This window comes from Pogona vitticeps, chromosome 5 (genome assembly GCF_051106095.1).
Source record: "Pogona vitticeps strain Pit_001003342236 chromosome 5, PviZW2.1, whole genome shotgun sequence".
Classification (NCBI taxonomy): domain Eukaryota; kingdom Metazoa; phylum Chordata; class Lepidosauria; order Squamata; family Agamidae; genus Pogona; species Pogona vitticeps.
In genome coordinates this window covers 31,322,177-31,342,456 of record NC_135787.1, presented here as the reverse complement: position 1 = coordinate 31,342,456, position 20,280 = coordinate 31,322,177, and the positions used below count along the sequence as shown (strand labels likewise).

General features: G+C 40.9%; 1 protein-coding gene and 1 long non-coding RNA gene across 3 annotated transcripts in view; one reads left to right on the top strand and one right to left on the bottom strand.

Moving 5' to 3' along the window:
* Positions 1 to 20,280, top strand: part of LOC144583228 (uncharacterized) — a 198,872-nt gene that overhangs the window by 143,827 nt on the left and 34,765 nt on the right. The gene's annotated exons all lie outside the window — the stretch shown is intronic.
* Positions 14,248 to 19,847, bottom strand: BBS12 (Bardet-Biedl syndrome 12). 2 transcript variants are annotated; one of them, XM_020781489.3, is made up of 2 exons: positions 19,631 to 19,847; positions 14,248 to 16,903 (listed from the first exon to the last, which is right to left on the bottom strand). In XM_020781489.3, the coding sequence occupies exon 2, from the start codon at positions 16,888 to 16,890 to the stop codon at positions 14,704 to 14,706; it is 2,187 nt and encodes a 728-aa protein (XP_020637148.3). In that variant the 5' UTR covers positions 16,891 to 16,903; positions 19,631 to 19,847; the 3' UTR covers positions 14,248 to 14,703. The 2 variants fall into 2 exon arrangements, with proteins under 2 accessions (XP_020637148.3, XP_072857778.2); XM_073001677.2 differs by having other exon boundaries at positions 14,248 to 17,518; positions 19,631 to 19,812.

Below are 20,280 nucleotides of genomic sequence, written 5' to 3'. Positions count from 1 at the left end.
CAAGGACATAAAGCAATCAGCGAGGCCATGATTCAATTGAAGTACAGTTGACCTTCAACTTACAGACAGCTCCACTTACAGACTTTTCGAGTTACAGACTTCTCTGGCCGCAAAATTTACTTGCAGCCGGAGAATCAACCTACAGACTGGGAAAAAAACAACAACAAAATGGAGCAAAAACAGCCGGTTACGGATTAATCGATTTTCAATGCATTGTAGGTCAATGGAGCCTCGACCTACAGACTTTTTGACCTGCAGCCACCATTCCAATACGGATTAATTCCGTAAGTCTAGGGTCCACTGTACTGTCTAGGCTCATAGGTAGAAAATATACTTCAGGAGCTCAAATACATTGCTTCAACTGCATGCTAGAACAGAAGATATTTTATTAGACTAGGAAAGAGTCCTATTTATTGTCATGAAAACGGTTCCATATAATTTCCCCCTTTTCCCTGGTGTAGCAATGTTCCAGACTATTGTGGGGAATGGAAAATGTTTGCTCATCAGCATCTACTGCTGCCACTAGGTAAGCTTGTAGTTGGGGACAGGCACTATGTGAAGCTAGTCTTAAGTGGTCCAAGAATGTCTCACATTATTAGGCTTTCAGATGATAGAGAGGCATAGCAGGAATTACGTACATGGGTAGCTCGAATGTTGTACCATGAACAGTCATTGTGTAATTCTGTCCAAAATGAGGGGAAGTGTGAGACATCTATCTAATCATGTGCCAGTTCAGCCACCAAAACAAAATATGATCATGGATCAAAGTGGACCAGCAAATTATGGTTTGCCCTTCTAACTATGATTTGCAATGTCTGAACTGATAAGCTATAATTATGGTAATTGCCTCCAGACACTGCAAGTGAAAAATGAATAATTGATTCCTTGTCATTGGCCATGCCAGTTGGAACATCTTGGCAGCGAAACTGAAAGCATCTGCTGAGCCGAAGTTCTCCACCCTGCCGCAAACCATTCTTTGTTGTAGTATTTAAACAGCGTTATCATGCTTTTTAAAACAGTTATCAGGTAGTAACTGGAAATGTGCATGGTATAAAACAAATGAATGGAAGGAAAAGGAGGGGTTTATTGATGGGATGTGGAAATTATGTATTTGTGCACAAAAATAATATTTTTTTCTAAGAAAAAATCTTATAAAACTATTGAGAAGGATCGGCACTTTGCATTTTATTCGCTTCATATCTTTATATCTTAAGCTTTTTCAGTAGGCTCTAGCTTGCAACGAAACCCCAAGTATTAAATATCTGCATTAAACGACAATAAAACATCAAAAGCAAAATTACAACATAAACAAAACCCCATTTAAACATCAAACTGTCCAAGAACAGCTGCACACAATCTACATTTCTGAAAGCTTTCCGAAACCAAAAGGATTTTAAAAACCTTTTTTTTCTGGTTAAAGCAGCAAAGAAAAAGATTGGCAAGCTTCCTTATGAGGGAAATTCCATGGTGAATGAAAAGTCCCTCATTTTAGAAGACACTAAATGAAAAAAAGTATCAAGAAAATATGCATATGATATATTATAATGAAATACAATATACAACGACTAACACAATCATTTTAAAAAGTCTCCGGTTTATAATTTTGGGATATTGCTTCTGTATCCATGATTCAAAATAACAGCAAATACCCAACACTGAAAAACATGTCTGTGTTGCCAGCAGGAAAAAGGGTGTCCCTTTACATAGCAAAGACCAGCCTGTATGTTGATGACACTCAAGATGATTTATAGGATCCCCTCTTGTGTTCAATGCTATTTACAAAGAGACACCAAGCAAGGAAAAAATCCCAGAACTTGACTCCCTTTTTCATTAGTTCACAATTTTTTACCCAAACTGTCCTGCCATTTTTTGGAGGTGAAGCTGCTTGGAATTTGCGTGTATTCTATGTGTACTTAAAACTTTTCTTTTTAAAAGCCAGGAAATTCTATCTGTCAAAATTCTGGTTTATTAATTTGGAACGATGCTTCTGTGTTATCATTTCAAAACACTAAGACATGGTTCAACATTGTAATATCATGCTCATGTTTCCAGCAGCAGAAAAAGAATACCAGGTTTTACATAGTATTTGAATGCTGACAGGCTGAAAGGCATTGAACTTAAAGACAATAAATATAATTTTGCATGTGAGCTCCAACTGAATGCACTCCAGTTCTTTTCTCTTTCTCGGTGATATGAAATGTTGCGCAATTAGGGTTCCATCACAAAGAAAGCTAATGCATGCCAAGCAGGCTCTCTGCCACTGACATGCTATTTCCAAAGATGGGGCTGGTCAGAAGTGAAGCCAGTGACAGCATGAATGTGATGCATGAAACTTATATAAATGACTCTCCTTGCACATGCCACACAATTGTGAGCAGTGTGATTTGCAAATGGAAGTTTGTAGAGATAAGCATCCATCATTTTGCAGCCTTTGGTAAAGCAGCAGAGGGCACTCTGTCCACCAACACAATTTAAGAGGTACAGTACTCAGAGCTGTTTATGTTATTTTGCACTACAAGGTAGAAAATCTCACAAATGCTGCTTGCCATCTCTGGTACTAAACTATAGTAACAAAGTGAATAATTAACAATGTGTTTGTTTAAAGGTTAAGGTAAAGGTTCCTCTTGACAATTTTTGTCCAGTCGTGTTCGACTCTAGGGGGTGGTGCTCATCCCCGTTTCCAAGCCATAGAGCCAGCGTTTTGTCCGAAGACAATCTTCCGTGGTCACATGGCCAGTGCGACTTAGACACAGAACACTGTTACCTTCCCACTGAGGTGGTCCCTATCAATCTACTCGCATTTGCATGCTTTCGAACCGCTAGGTTGGCGGGAGCTGGGACAAGCGACGGGCGCTCACTCCGTCGCGTGGATTCGATCTTACGACTACTTTGTCTTCTGACCCTGCAGCACAGGCTTCTACGGTTTAGCCCCAAATTTGCTTTCTGAAGTGACTGCTTCAACCTGAGAGTAGGGCCGGTCCTGTATCCTATTTCTACTGTTTAACCTGTGAATGCTCTTGCTCACATAGCCAAAAGACAACTACAGATAAATAAGAAGAAAATACCAGCAGGCTTCCTGGTTTGCCAAAGTGGCAAAAAGCAAAACATTTAGAAAGCCTAAATGCATGAAAATCCAAAAAAAGAACGTAGTGAGGGTTGATTGTGGTTAGTGACCATGAAATGCTAGCTGTATATGTGGTGAAAGGGAAATAAAACCAATGAAAGGTCAGGTTAGGATGGGCCATATATCATCTTTTAATAAGAACGGTCTTCCATTTTAAGGGCTCTCAAGTTCAAGTCTGTTTTAACTATAAAGAATCATAAAAACCACAAATAGTCTTGAAGTTGCCCAGCCACAGGGAACACGTGAACAACAGTGCACAGGTCACCTGACTGCTGTTCTTACCCAAGTGAGGTACATTACAATTCTGTTTACATTATGAAAAATATTTCTAATGTTGCATATTTACATATAAATTAGCATATTTAATTTTACAGACATCAGTGTCTTCTCTTCCTTTTCCCCCCAGCCCCACTTCTATGCTTTTCATCACCACAAAACATGGAGGCTGCTTTGGGGTGTATGTGGAACAGATACATACAAATTTTAACAAATAGCTTCATTAACAAATTCAAAATGTTTTGATTAGCAGCTGTGAAAGGCACTGTCACAATCTTTGACACTGTTCAAGTTCAATACATTTTGCGGTACTCAACACAATCTGAAGAGTCCTGGGTGTACAAACTCAGGCCAGGCCATACTTTATTCTCTTTGTATCTTCCCTTGAATACCTGCCCTTGCAAAAGACAGACAGAAGAGAGGAAAAAATGAGCCTCTTCTTTCTCACTAGAACTCCCTCAGGAGCAGGCCAATGCCTGCACAATGTTTTAAATCTGACAGTTGATTGTGATTGGCCCCTCTCGGCTCATAAAATTGTCCTGTGAACAGATTTTTAAAACTCATGTACAAATTGTTCATTCCAACATTTTTTCAAGTTTTGGATAGCTTCTGAAAGCTGTTTGCTGTCAAAAAATATTTTTTTAAATTGCCACATCTCAACAATTCCTGTCCAAGCTGTAATTCGCAAATGCCACAGAGATGCAGGTAGTCATAATGGGAAAGTTCTCCCTTTCATTCCCAGCCTCTCAGAAACCAATCCTAGTGCCCCAAATCTCCAGCAGTCATCCAATTAATGTCCAGCTTTTGGGATTTATTCCTTGTTAGCTTCTAATTAATCAACAAACAAATTCTCCTTTATGGTCTCTCTGGCTACCCAATTTGTATGCCCAAACCTCTCATTCTAGGTGGACCCCACATGTTCTTCTCTCATACTTAATGCCGCACCAATCTCACCCTCACAACCCAGAGGCTATTTCTTGTCAGGGACAGCTCTACTATATTATACAGTATTTTTCCATGTATAAGACACCACTTTTTCCTAAAATCGTTATACTAAAAATTGAGGGGCATCTTTTACATGGAAGTAAGCTGAGAACACATAGAGAACAAAATGCCCCCTACCTTGCCTCTGTAAACAGGCTTCCTTCAGTCACGAGGCTTAGCATCCTACAGTCAGGAGACTTAGCTTCCTCCAGTCATGATCCTTATGGAACTGACATCAGCTGATGCTGTACAAACCAATTGGAACATACCTCCTTGGAGGTGGAGCCTGGAGGCATTGCTCGGTTTCAACAGGGACTCCTAATGTCCGAGCGTTCTGAGCCCAGAGGCTGAATCCTCAAAGCTAAGTTTTCTTAATTTTCCAGTTAGAAAAGTGGGGGGGGCATCTTATAAATGGGGGCCTCTTATAAACAGAAATATATGGTAGATACGATTAGACAGAATAAGGTGAATGCCTGACATAGCAGAAGTTGAAGCAGGGGCAGTGGCTGCAGCAGCCTCCCAACAGTTCATCTGAGGTTCCCCAGTTGTCTGTTGGAGAACAAGACTCTAAGTGCCACATATCCTGTCCTGGACTGCCTAAGCTAGCCCACTGCCTCAGAGTTTTGCACACTTAACCATCAACACACAGATGGGAACATCTGTGAAAGTAGCGTAAGTACAGAATAGTATCCTATGTGGACCTAATAGAAAACACTGAATTAAAGAGCATCAGAGGTGGCAGAAGCCTGTCTGATACCTCCCACTATTGATAACTGATGGATTTAAAGGAGAAAAAAGGAAATTTTTTATTAATCATTAGGAAGAACATCCTAACAGTTAAGAGCTGTTTGACAGTAGAACGGACTACCTTGCAAGGTAGCAGATTATCCATTACTGGAGATTTCTAAACAGAGGGTGGTTGGCCATCTTTCAAGGATGCTATAGGTGTGGAATTCTCCCACTCTCTGCTGCAGGACCATCCAAGCTACAAACCCCAAATAATTTGCCCCAGCTTCTCAGGCATGCTGCTTTTATGTGTGCCTGTATGCATGCTAAATGGGATGAAGAAGGAACTGGCTTGTGCTCAGCCCTCTGGCAACCACTTCATAGATGACAGCTACACCTCTGAGCAAGGAAGCATTGCTAACACAGATGGTTCTGTAAGGTCATATCTCTGTACCTAGTCTGGTGCCCATTAAAGAGAGAAAGAGAGGTAGAGCTGAGTGTCGTCAGTATATTGCTGACTCCTCAGCCCAAACCTCCTGATGACTTCTCCCAGTGATGCTGATGTTAAACAGCATGGGGGGCAGTATCGAGCCCTGAGGAACCCCATGACATAAGTGCCATGGGGCAGAGCAACGGTCCTCCAGCATCACCTTCTGGACACGATCAGCCAGAAAGGAGCAGAACCACTGTAAAACGGTACCCCCAATCCCAACCCAGCTAATCTATCCAGAAGGACACCATGGTCAATGGTGTCGAACACAGCTGAGAGGTCCAGGCGTATCAACAGGGTCACACTCCCCCTGTCTCTCTCCCGGCAGAGGTCATCATACAGGGCAACCCAGGCAGTCTCTGCACTGAAACCTGGTCTGAAACCCGATTGAAATGGATCCAGAAAATCCATTCCATCCATTCATTTCATCAAGCAATTAGCTTACTTTGTTTTGTGATTGGTCTCCCAGTAGTAAACATAGGCTTTGTCTGAAGTCTTATGTTTCAGCCATGAGTCTGCATAGAATTATTATCGGCTTCTGTTAATATGCTGTCTTTTCTGCCTGATTTGACTCTTCAGTGCAATCCTACTTCTATTTTGAAGCAACTTCAGTGAATTCAATAGGGCCTTATTCCAGATAAGTCTCTTTAGGACTGACTACAGTTTAGAATTAAATAGCATGATACCTCTGAGAATATTCTGAGGCCAAGAATTTATTTTCTGCACTGGATATGATTTGAACCCACAGTTATTTCGCAAAAATGTCCACTCCTGCTCGCAACACCTTCTAATCCCCATGTTTTCCTCATTTCAGTGTGGGGGTAAGCATTTTGTTGTTGCCATGGTTAAATAGTGTTAAGTCAGAAATTCTCCCTGATCTATTGCATTCTAAGAAAATTTCATATCCCTTTTTTAAGCTGCAGAATATAAGTGGCAAACTCCAGTCATAACTTTGGCTTCCAATGGGTCCGGATTCAGGAGAGTAATCCCTGGATCGCTGAAGCTTGCCATCAAGCCATTAAAAAAACCTGAAAAATAAAAGAAAAAAACAGAATTGACCAGAAGTCTATTTGGGCGTTTGCAAAAACTTTAAAAAGGTGCAGGGCTACTGAACTTTATTTTAAAAGTGAACCACTGCTCTTAGAGGGTTCTGGGAGTAGTATTTTTTTTCCTACTGAGAATTTTTTAGACAGGAGGACCCCTGCAAAAAGGGCCTGCAGATGCACAATAGGAAAGTGTAAAACATACACTTGACACAAAACCATTTAAAAAAAGCCCAGACAAAGACTATGTGTATCACCAACCACACCGCTGACTGCTTCACTCATCACTTACAGTTGCCACAACAGCGATTTGCCAGTCCAAACCATACAGGATACATTTGCAATTCCACTCAAAGTTTCCACAAACCAGTTTCTAAAAGAGACAGGAAGACAAGACATAAAAGACTGGAACACTGACATTTCTATTGGCATAGAGAAAATATCGAAAGGAAAATGCAAGCATAACAGAGGCATATACTTGCAAACAATCTTGTCCTCCCCCATTTCGTTCATTCATTTTATTCATACCCCACCTTTCTCCCGATAAAGGGAAACAATTTGACTTTTTCTGACAGAGGCGCAGCCTCTAAGCCTTTGGGAGATGCAAGATCATGAATTCAGGTGTCCTCTTTAAAAAAACACATTGGAGAAAGCAGCACCTGCTGAACTTCTCAGTTATGCTACTGTGAGAGAAACAGGAAACACGGTGTCAGTCAAGCTTCTGCTGCCAAATTCTGCTTCTTTAGCAGAAATTGATTCCACATATGTTTAATCAGAGAGGATTTGTGTGCTGAAATTAGTGGTGCATATACTGGAATGTTTCCATAGATACCACATTTGTCATGTTTTTTCATTGTTATAGTGGCTCACAGCAATGGCCATACTGTGCTCCTGAAGCATTCTTTTTAAAATAAAATTTTAAAAGTCTTATAAGAAAAGTTTTGCCGAATCAAAGTAAGGTCCGGTCTTATTTACTGCAGGATACTCGTCGTCGTTTAGTCGTTCAGTCGTGTCCGACTCTTCGTGACCCCATGGACCAGAGCATGCCAGGCCCTCCTATCTTCCACTTCCTCCCGGAGTTGTGTCAAATTCATATTGGTTGCTTCAATGACACTCTCCAAACATCTCATCCTCTGTCGTCCCCTTCTCCTCTTGCCTTCACACTTTCCTAACATCAAGGTCTTTTCCAGGGAGTCTTCTCTTCTCATGAGATGGCCAAAGTATTGGAGCCTCAGCTTCAGGATCTGTCCTTCCAGTGAACACTCAGGGTTGATTTCCATCAAAATGGATAGGTTTGTTCTCTTTGCAGTCCAGGGGACTCTCAAGAGCCTCCTCCAGCACCACAGTTCAAAAGCATCAATTCTTCGGCAGTCAGCTTTCTTTATGGTCCAGCTCTCACTTCCATATGTCACTACAGGAAAAACCATAGCTTTGACTATGCAGACTTTTGTTGGCAAGGTGATGTCTCTGCTTTTTAAGATGCTGTCAAGATTTGTCATCACTTTCTTCCCAAGAAGCAGGCATTTTTTAATTTCGGGCTACTGTCTCCATCTGCAGTGATCATGGAGCCCAAGAAAGTAAAATCTGTCACTGCCTCCATATCTTCCCCTTCTATTTGCCAGGAGGTGATGGGACCAGTGGCCATGATTTTAGTTTTCTTGATGTTGAGCTTCAGACCATTTTTTGCACTCTCCTCTTTCACCCTCATTACAAGGTTCCTTAATTCCTCCTCACTTTCTGCCATCAGAGTGGTATCATCTGCATATCGGAGGTTGTTGATATTTCTTCCGGCAATCTTAATTCTTCCAGTCCAGCCTTTCGCATGATGTATTCTGCATATAAGTTAAATAAGCAGAGAGACAATATACAGCCTTTTCGTACTCCTTTCCCAATTTTGAACCAATGCAGGATACTAAATGGTACTAAATAAGACAGAAATTTACTTCGACTCAAGCTCAGTGTGTTAGGTATCTGGCTGTGGAACCAACAGTTGGGAGTTTGATTCCTCATTGTGCATCTCAAAAGAATCAGCTTGTGTGACCCTAGACAAGAAAGCAAACACATTTGAATATGAATTTCTCTTTATTCAGTTTCAGTACTACAAACCACATCATGCAATGTGACTGCAAATGAAATATCCATGCATGAAAACTTACTTTAGAGTAATGTTTAAAAGCTGTATTTATTGTCATGGTGTTTGAAAGGCAAGCAGACTACTGACTGAACAAATGCTCATCTCTGAAAATGATATGAAAATGGATTTTCTGGATGCTATGAATTTCTTGTGAAAGATGAAACATCTTTCTAAATTATTCAACAAAATATATTTACCTTCTCTGAAGGCTGAATGAAGTATGGTAACCAGAAATCAATCAGTGTATCATCTCCTTTAAAAAAAAGAATAGCAGCTATATAGCAACCACAGCACCAAGAGGATTTTAATTTTTGACATTTAACTGCGACATTTTCCAGACATTTTCTTTGCTTTATTAAATAAAACATTCCAGGATGAGGCATTATAGATACCAGCACTATTAATACTCTTACAGGGGAGCACTTAGCCCTGCCCTCTCTTGTTATCACATTCTTCACAGCTCTTTAGATGGATAAAAGATGAGGGGGTGAGTGAAAACCGCACTTCTGCAGTCCTTCTCCACCCTTCACTCACCCCCCCCCTTCTTTGTCCATAAACTGAGCCTATTCAGTTCAAGGGAAGTGAAGCCAACATAGAGGATATATCAGGGGTCTCCTACCAACTCTCCTCAAACTGAAGAAGCTATAGTACTTGGATGAGTTGCAAAACATTTCAGACTAATAAGAAATAAGTCCAGTTGCCATGACTTAACTTCCGCATAACCTCACCTGGATGACTGAAAATCTTCACAGACACATTATTCACAGTTTCTGTGCCAGGCCTGAAAACAAGAAGCCTACCTGCATGTACTTTCTACACACGAGGAAAAAGCAATCCCTTCTTTCAGATGCAGTGCTGAAACTGTGAAGAATAAAATGGCAGAGAAGAGGCAAACCTAAATGCTCCCCATTAAGCATGTTCATAGCATCAGCATTTATAACACCTGAACAGGACTTCTATCCCAGGTGTGGTATCTGTACCACCATCCCGGTGTGGTATCTGTACCACCATCAGAATCACCTTCAATTACAGTTATACTCTCCATTTCCACAATAAAATAGCACTCATGGGAAATGGAATGCATGAAAGGGCTTTTGAAAAATCCTTCTCATACTAGATCCTCAAATGGATTCCTCTACAACCTCTACCAGTTTAACCAAACCAAACCAAACTCATTGTTTTATTACTGAACAGTTCTCCTTCCACTGTCAAATTCAGTTCAGCCCTTAAACACCGGGTACTTCCAGATTAGTTTTGTGGTACCATTACCATGCCTCATGCACTGAACTTTGTCTGTGGCCCAGACGTTCTTCTCTTTCACATGTAAACCTCGTGTGTCTCTCCAAAGCGTCTTCCATGTTTTATTCCTCACAGGCCAAAGGGGGTGAGGCGGGAGAACAGAATAGCTGCATAATGCTTTTTGATCAGTAACATCAGGAGCCTGCTGTATGCAGGTACCCACTCTTAATATCCTAGTTGATGCAGATAATCAGAACTGAAGAAAGGCATGGTCGCTGAAGCCAGTAGGTTTTGGAAGCAAAGGGTTCATAACAAAGAGGATAGTTTGGTCAAGAGCGAGCAGAAGAGAGAGAGGGTGAGGGATGAGAGCAGGAATGGAGGACACAAGAGAGGTAGGAGACTGGGAGGAGTTCTCGCTGGTGCTGATGAAAATGCTTGGATCTGGGAAGCCTGAGCTTGTCTGGCTGGGATTCAGGTTGCCCATGTTTGCTGCTGCATTTCTGTAGCAATCTATACATTCGTAACTCTAAGACATTTCTAAAAAACAAAACACTGTGAGTCTCCAGGGCTTTGTTCTTCACCAGCAATAGCTACTGTACACTTTGGAGACCAGTATAATATGTTCTTCCTGGAGGGCCAGACACACATTAGACAAGCTTCAAATTCATCCCAACAGTGATTTCTATCTTGCATCATTCATGTATCACCTCATTCCCAAACAGAGGATTTCCTGTTGGCCTGTTACACACAACAAAAACTGTTAAGCATTTTGTATTGCTTACAATTGGTAATGGTACCGGATTGTTTCTAATTCATGTAGCGTTAACTTCTCATATGTGGCTAAACTGAAGGGTGATTTACATCATAGCCTATTTTATGTATTATTTCTTTTGCTTTGAAGTTATGCTTTCTTTTAAACATCGCCCACAGTGTCATCTCTGTGGAACTGATTGCCTGAACAAATTCAGTATGTATCACAGTGCTTGCTCTGCCTAACCTCTGCAATTTCTGAGTACTGCTCAAAATACTGTACACAACTTTCAAAAAGTTGTGCTGTCCTACCTTGTCTAAGCTAGAAGCCAGACACTGTGCTTCAGAAATGGTATAAAATATCATTAAGGCCTGGCACTCAGCAGTAAACATATGCCTTAAAAGGTGTGCTAAAGTGCCTTTTAAAAATATAGTTGGACATATTTTTCTTTCTTTTTTGTTTGTTTACTTGAGAGAGAAAGTCATAGAAGCCCAGTGTTTCTCCAGCTCTGAGGTTATTACAGGAAACTGGTTTCCTTATAAATAAGGAAAAATAAAGTTTCAGAAGACTACAACTTTGCCAATTTACTTTTTTTCCACTGGAGAAAAATTCAATGAGGATTTTTTTTCACGTCACAGGTTTAAACATACTAATAAAATCCTGATCAATAGAACTACCTAAAAAGGAACTTAGGGTTTTCTTTTCTCCTCTGAAGTGATGGTGGTAGTATCAAGACTAACAGGAGGGTGGAGGGCTAAAGCAGGTGAGGGAGTAGTATTTGATTAAATTGGTTCATGGTAAACCACAGTTCTTGATAACCATGAAAGGAATGGAGAAGCAGGGGGTGGAATTCATACATGTATACAACACAGCAGATCATCAAGACATGGGCTAGTAATCACAGAATGTATAGTGTCTTCAATGAGCCATGGTGTCTTGTAGTAATTACATCTGCTTTGCTGCTGCTTCTTTACTTGGCTTGCACATTTTTGGCTACTGTTACTTAGCTCCTACATCAGTCACAAGGTGTAAATCTGTCTCATTTGTTTCTTTTAGCTAAATTCTATTTCCCCATTGCAGAGAAACAAAAATACATAGGCACATTAAGGAAACTACCAAATACAAACCTTTATCAGAATATAATCAAACAAAATGAAAGGTAATTTTCGTTTTTAAATCAATGGAGACAACTTAAAGTAGCCCACACTTTGCTTCCGGATAAACTCCACTTCTACAAATTTAGGCATTATCTCATTGAAATATTCTCACTAGGAAGGTTGCTAACTCAAATGTGAAACCAGAGAACACAGCAGACCTGCCTTGTTGTCGTATCAACTAACTCTATGGTAACTAGATTTTATTTTAAAACAAATCAGAATGATTACCAAACTCAGTCAATCAATCTACCAAATATCTAGTTTTTCATTAGAAGCCAACAGCAATATATTAACAGAGGGATTTTAAAATCCATGAGGTCACTAGGAGATGGTGGTTGACAATTATCACTAAATTATGTAAGGGATGGTGAGGATCTGCCCCTCCAGGTGCTGTTGGACTGGAACTCTCATCATCTCCCAGCATTAACTGTAGTGGCTAGGCCGGATCAAAGTTGTAGTCCGACATCATCTGAGATACCACACCACCTCTACTACCAGCCCAAGTTCTATGCAACTTCCTCCTTCCTCCCTCTTCCATTTATATGCTCCAGTTCTGGTTCAACTGATTACAAGTACTTCTGAGAAAGATGCTGATAAAATATATAAAAAATGAAACAGTTCTACAGTAGTGTTTTAAAATATTCTGTAGCTATCCCTTCTCGTCCTTGTATGATCATCAAAGTTCACCATTGATTGCCGTCTGGTGCCTTCTGTATTGACAACGGCTATGACAGCTGCTATGCCAACCATGCAAAATGGCACTTTCTAGAAGATTCTAGAAGAACAAGCCTTGCAATTCCAGAGCCTTTTTGTTGTTGTTTGGGGACCTGATGCTGACCTTCACATCCTGATTACTTAAAGCTCCCAAAGGCAGCGCTGGCATTTCTGAAGTATCAAATCAGATCAGCTCTCCAACCCAGAAACTTTTGTGTGGGACAAAGTTTAACGGCTTTTAAACTGAACTTGCCACAACATGTTTAGGGTTGATCTGTAAAACAAAATCGTAGGTTGCCACCTTGTGGTTAAGAATAGAGCAAAATAAAAATGGATAAATGCAACTAGTGGGACATAGTCAGTGGGAGCACTGCCATGTGATAACAGCTTGAACCGATAGCAAAATCAGCTTTCTTAAGACATAGAATGTAACGTGGAACACAACATAAAACTGACTTTGAGAATGTGTGTTGTACAATGCTATGTATTCCCAATTCTAAAGAGATTCCATCTGAACATTAGGAAGAACTTCCTGACGGTCAGAGCTGTCTGGCAGTGGAATAGGCTCCCTCGAAGGGTGGTGGAGTCTCCTTCTTTGGAGGTTTTTAACCAGAGGCTGGATGGCCATCTGTTGGGAGTACGTACTTTGATGGATGTTCCTGCATGGTGGGTGGTTGGACTGGATGGCCTCAGTGGTCTCTTCCAATTCTATGACTCTATGACTCTACTGTATGGCACAAAATTAGCTCAAGCTACTATACAAAAGAAGTATTTGGAATGTGCATTTATCATACGATGTTAAGACTGTCTTGCCTCAAAGCAACCAACAAAGAAGCCCTTAAAATGCAAGAAATCAGAATTCTTTGGATGAGTATTGAGAGATATGCAGTACACATTGCTGCAGTTGATTAATTAATGTAAAGTAATTGGGAGAAGTACATGAAGGAGAATTAATGGCTGAAGAACTTTGTGGCCTAGCTTGGACGAAGCACATTATCATTTAGAATCACTGCAGCAAAAGTAAGAATAGCTATGACAGGATCCAATCCTGTATAGGAGAGGAACAAAAAATTGTCCCTTCAGTGGATGGACTTCCATCAGTAAAACGGAAATGCCTCCCTTTCAACTTTCTGCATTCTGCACTAGCAGATGTCAGTTTATGTGATACATTCGACTTCATCCAGTAATACAAAGATAAAAATTATTCTGATATATTTCAAGCTTCAGTCCATCTACAGTAAGCCTACTTCAATTAATTGTTGTAAGCCGCCCAGAGACCTCTGGGTAGTGTGGGCGGCATATAAATTAAATAAATAAATATAAATTAAATAAATAAAATAACACTACTGCAATTTGTGGAGTGGGGGCCATTATGTATATCCTATTAGTCCCAAGTAGAGTAGATGTACTGAATCAATGGGAACTTCTTAAGTCAACACTCATGTAAGTCGCATTGATTCAATAGGGCTACTTCTAACTGGGACTATACACACATGCCTAAATGCATGTTGTGTTACTGAAGAGGAAAAGACTGTAGACAGACTGTAAATGTCTCTTTCCTTTCCTCCTCTGTGACTGACTGTTTCCTATGACAAAGCTTGTGCAAAAACATGGGGCATATATTAAAACCTTTATTGATTCCAATGGAAAAAAATCAAAACACTTTGACAAACTTTGATATAATAGTACAATAAATATTGCATCAAAAACAATACTTTTCGGTAGAGGTAGTTTGCATATTCCACTATGAAGCCATGACTGCTCTCTGGGTGTACCATGTTTCCCCAAAAATAAAACAGGGTCTTATATTAATTTTTGCTCCAAAAAACACAGTAGGGCTTATTTTCAGGGGCTGTTTTATTTTTTTTTCCATGTACAACAATCTACATTTATTCAAATACAGTCATGTTATCTTCTGGTTGCTGCACAATGGTGCACTTAACTAGGGCTTATTTTTGGAGTAGGGCTTATTTTTGGGGAAACAGGGTATGTATGAGAGACAATCAGTCCACAGAGCAGATTTGTGCAGAACAAACTAGGAGAGATAGAAGATGGCAGATGGTCTTTATAAAAACAGGAACTCACTGGAGGCCTCAGACTTCAACAACTGATCCTTTTTTGGACCTGTGATAATTTCAGCATCTGTCTGAAGCATCAACAACACCAAATCTAGAGCTCTGTGCCATGCTTCTCTCTTAGCTGCAACATTGTCATACACTTGGAGAGCCTTTGAGCCTGAACCAACAGATCCAACACTCACTGCTCCCAATGCCCCATTCTTAAATGCATCCAGTATGTAGGTCGATGGGGAAGTGCTCTCCGCTGCTCTTCTGAGATGCTGCTGTATGAAGGCACTTGCTTCAAACTTTGACACACAGTTTGCAGTGTTGCACATGAGCGTACAAAGATACTCGTGCCAACCACTTGCTAAACTGTTTAGCACCAAGGGTTTGTATTGTTCTGAAGATTTTGCAAGCCAAGAGGAGCCACAAGGAAGCTCTCCAAAAAAGTTTTCGGCTTCTTTTGCCAGATTCTCAAGGTAAGCGAGACACAAGAACTCAACAGTGCCACCTCCTGGAAAGACGGCTTGATCATGAAGGGCATAATTTACACGGTAAGCACAGGTCCAAAAACAATCTTCAGTGGCTTGCATCTTGGATGTAACAGGGCAACCAAGCACTGCAGTTACCAGGGTCATTCCTTCTGCTGTTAAGGCAACTGGCACTTGGTCACCAAACTCCACCCAATTTATCTCCATAATTCCACACAGCTTCATACAGACGCCCTTACCTATACAATGTTCATTCATTTGGGTGAGGTAAGTCACCTTATCTGCTCTTGTAGTGTTACTAAAAGCCCTTAACACATTGGGAGCTACCTGACAAATTATTACTATGTTATTCAGCAGACACCTTTCTTCTAAATTTTTACATACAGTGCCTTGCACCAAAACTAAATTTATGTCAGACTGAATCAGAATATCCAACACGGAGTCAACCCACGAGCTTGAGCTGCTCCTTAGAGCAGATGCACTCCCTGAAAAGACTCTTGTATTCTGTGGCCTATTAAGCCCTAGATGACGATAGATTTCAGTCAGATCTCCATCCACAAGAATAACACGAAAGGGCTTATCCTGAAAATGTTTAACAACAGCAGCTGTCTCTGGAGGTACTAAAGTGATGTATCCAGGATAAATACAAGAATGGCTTGCAGACATGCCTGGTAAACAACATGTTACAATTTCTAAAATATTGAATTGGAAAGGAGCAGTGGCAGCCATTTTGTTTCCAGTCTGCAGCTGGTATCTGAGAATATCCTGCACCAGTTTCATGGCAGAACTGTTTCCATGGCTAAGAGACATGGCCAATTGTCCCAAATCACTGAGCCCGTCAAATTGGTCCACCTGATGTTTCTGCTTCAGTGAAAGACTTTCATTTACAGCACTAAAGTACCTACTGTGAGTAACTTTTGATCTCTTCTTATGATCTGATACACCCAAGTGGCAGTTTTGTAAACTGTAGTTTTTCTGAATCATCGTTTTGTCAGCTGCAAAAGTACAATTAATACTATTTAGTGAACACACAGTACTGTCTGTAGCACATACTTCTGAATACACACAGCTTCCCCACAAACTGCATTCGTTTGCTTGCTGGAGGGTTGAACATGCTAATCTTTCTTCTGATTTTTTTGAGCATTCGTAAGGATCTTCAACCAGATTTAAAGCACTTCTATTCAATTTGATATCTGAGGTTTTCATTTCAATACCCTGACCTTCAGATGTGCCGCAACTGATGTCGAAAAGAGCCTTCTCATTCCATTCTATGGGAGTATCATTTGTTCCTTGCTTTATATTGTGCAATGATAACACAAAACCTTCTACGTGCTCAATGCAAGAGTTTAGAGTTTCAGACATCACAGTGACTATTACTGAAAGTGGAACATCCTGTTGAAGACATTCGAGTACAGCCTTACTCCATGCACTAACAAGAAATAACAGGGTGGTTGTTCCAGTTTTATATTCTTTGTTCTGTGCCTGGATGGTCTCATTAAGAAGTTGTCCCACTGCGCTGTCTAAATCCAAGTTTTCAAGAAGTCTCACTGCAGAGCAAACGAATACACTGCCAGGAGTACTTTCATCAACTATAAACTTGGATGATTTTGCTGGTCCTAAAAGGGTCCTTCCAGTGGATGCCAAAGCTGAAAGCTGCTGCAGTCCAGTATGCCTCTTTGTGTTCATGCTTCTCAAAGCCATGATCCCAAGGCATCTGCAAATGAAACACAGACTTATTGCTTTTATTGACTTCCAGCTCTTGCTTCATCCATTCCACACTAAAAGCTTCGATTAATGTCTCCAATAGGAATACAGTGACTCATTCTTTTCACTGCTGGAATTTAAATTCTATGCCCCTCACAAAATGGGTGCTGTGCTGTGTGTGGACGTGTATATAACTGATAACCAAGATGTCAGCATTAGACTTAAGATGCTGGAACAAATCCTATCAACTGTCCAGAGAAGTGCAAGGGCTATATGAGGAAGAGAAAATCAATAGGAAAAGGTGAAGAAACATTAAAGGCTATATTTCATTCTCAGAAATGAAGAATATCAAACATTACCCAATACAATAAGTGCTTTAAGGGAAACAGACTTATCAATCAATCATCTTTCCAGTCTCACTGACTTCTCCTTTTGCATAGTTTTGCATCTCATCTTTGATATTAGAGTTTTTCACCCAGCTTGTAGAATCAACTTCGGTGATCAGTGGGGTCACAAGTACTGCAATCAGATCTCCCCCACATCCCCGCATGTAGAATATTCTCCCTCTCCTTTTCTTGTGTGAGACATGAATACAACTCTGCCTCTAGAATGGTGACATGTGCAGCTAAAGGAATAATGTAATCAAAATTAGTTTATTTAAGTACAGTGTATATATATATATATAAACACATGGTATTGTAGTCAAATGAGATGAACACAAAAAGTTATTCTAGCTTCTGAACTTGTTCAAAGACATTCAGATTTCTTTTAGCAAGGGAGCAGCAGGCAGCCAATGGCCCACAGGTAACACATACCCTCCTAGAACATTTTGCAGCTCTTTAGAAATTATGAAGCTGAAATTTGAACACAAAAATGGAAACAAATCAAGCAGGGATGCTCATTTGAAAGTGTTTTAAGGAGTCTCCACCAAACTATAGCAGGATTTTGGCTACAGTAGGTACTGGTGAACTGGGGTAGGAACTGATCTCCCTGGGACCTGCTGACAGTGCCCACCCCCACCCTAAAAGAATGAGTAAACTCATTCATCTCATGAAACATAAACAACATGAATTTTACTGAGCCCTCTAAGTCAGCTTCAGCTGAAAGCCAAAATAATTAATAAGTAATTAATTATTATTAATTATCTGCAATCATAATTAGCCTCATGTATTTCATAAATGTTTTGGAACCATGCTCTTCAATAATGTGTTTCCTCATTATATTTGTGTATGCAAGAAGACAGTAAAAGCAAAGACAAGAGATGTGCAGGACACAATACATCCTTGAAAGTTTGTGTTTTTTTTTCAGTGGCAGCTTCTTTTAATAATAGGCTTGCTCAGTTGTGTATCAATATTTCCCAGAAACAGTATCTTTGAAAAGAGAATCAGCAAACAAGCTTGATTGCAAACAGCATCAGTCCTGTCTTTATTTCATATTAAAATAGTGGAATTGCATTATTTATTGGTCAATAAAAATTCTCACAAATATTACAATAACGCTATTGAAATAATACAGTGAAGATTAGTGAGGGTACAACATGTGAGAGCTGGACCAACTTTCCCTCTCAGTGAGATCCCATCTACATGTCAAAGCACTGCTAAGCTTCCTATTTGGTAAGAAAGTATTTAAGTTTTATTGATGAGAAAATATTAAATATTTTATATCATGTCAAGAATAACCTCTTTGGGACTGGAAAGCATCCTAAATTTACAAATTCCAAATTGTACTTGACTTCTTAAAAACAAACTCTTGAAAGGTGGTTGCATGCATTTACACACAAATAACTACCAGACAGACCTGAAATCACACACACATTCTGCTAGTTCAGTACTGTAGTAGGAAAAACTGCATCAAACTTACACTATTGCACCCCCGCCCCCAGAACATCGAGTGAATGAGAAGATGAGCACCTGGCACACCCAACATTATATTCAGCCCAACAGGCAAATCTGCAACTTCCATGCAACCTGAAAGTTTGTGCTCTTTCTCTCTCTCTTGCCAGGGCAATACCACAAGGCCTTAAAACTAGGGGCAGAATAGTAAATTTGAGAAGAAGTCTTTTGTGATGTTAACAGCTCTTAACTGTCTATTCAATACTCTCAAACACTTTGCATTATGAAAGGAACAGTTTATATCAGTATACTGTTACTTGGAAAATTGATTTACTTATTTAAAATATTTTAACCCATCTTTCTCCTTTAGAAGGACCTAATTTCTCTCCAAGTATTGTGAGGATTAGATAGTCAGTGTATGGGTAGTGAGAGTACTGGAGTGGGACTCAGGGGGCCTGGGTTCGAATCCTGGCTCTGCCATGGAAACATACCGGGGATGTGGAACGGGTAACACTACTCCTTAAGTATCTCACGTACCAAAGTCCTGTTAGGGTCGCTGTAAGTCGGTATCGACTTGAAGGCACAGAGCAACATTGCGAGGAACAGATCTAAACTCGGATGGAACAAAGAACCCCGGGCGACGAGTGCGGACGACCCCACCGTCCTAGGGCTCCGGAGAAAATCCCAGGGCTTCCACGCTCCCGGACCCGGCTGCCTAAAACTCTCTCCCGCAAGATCGGGCGCTCCCCCGCTTCTGCCCGCTTGTTTCCCCTCCTCATCTGTGGACAACATGTAGGGGAGAGAAGGGCGAAGCGGATGGGCGCCCCCCCAACCCCCCAGAAAACCAGGTCATCGAGAGGATCACTCAGAAGCTGCATCCGTCCCATAAAAACACTGTTACCTACGTAATTTTGAGTCCCCTGTGTAGGAAAGCAGCAATCTGCGTATTCAATCAGGAAATCCTCTAATCTTCTCCCTCTCCCATCCAGCCACTAATTATTATTATTATTTTCCTGTGATGCGAGAGGGGAAGGGACTGGAGGCACACGAAACACTGATCTCCGTGCAAGGCCAAACAAACCTCCCCCCCCCCGCTGCGCATCCCGGAGACAATTCGGCACCTTCTGCTGAGCATGCGCCCACAAACCGCACATGCTCAGTGATGCCCATGGACGCTTTCTCTCGCCTCGCCCCGGGAGGGGGGGGGCGAGGCGCCGCCGCTCATGTTCGTGAGAATTTGAGGGAGGCGAGGCTAGAGCGGGGCGGCTCAAAAAAAATAAGTAACTATTAATAATTTGAAGAACAGTGCGTGCAGGACTACAAAACGGACTGCCTCACTCTTGCAAGACGCCTCCTTAGTACAGCCCGGGGCGTCTCCGGCCATTGAACGAGAGGCTTTGTTCCTGGGACTCCTCGAGTCCCTTAACAACCCAAAGTTGAGGAACCTCTGCCTTTGCAGATGTTGGCCCTATAACTTCATGGTACCCGCCAATGGCAGGGGAAGGTGGGATCTGTAATCCAGATATTCCCTATTCACGATTTGACACTTCCGTCG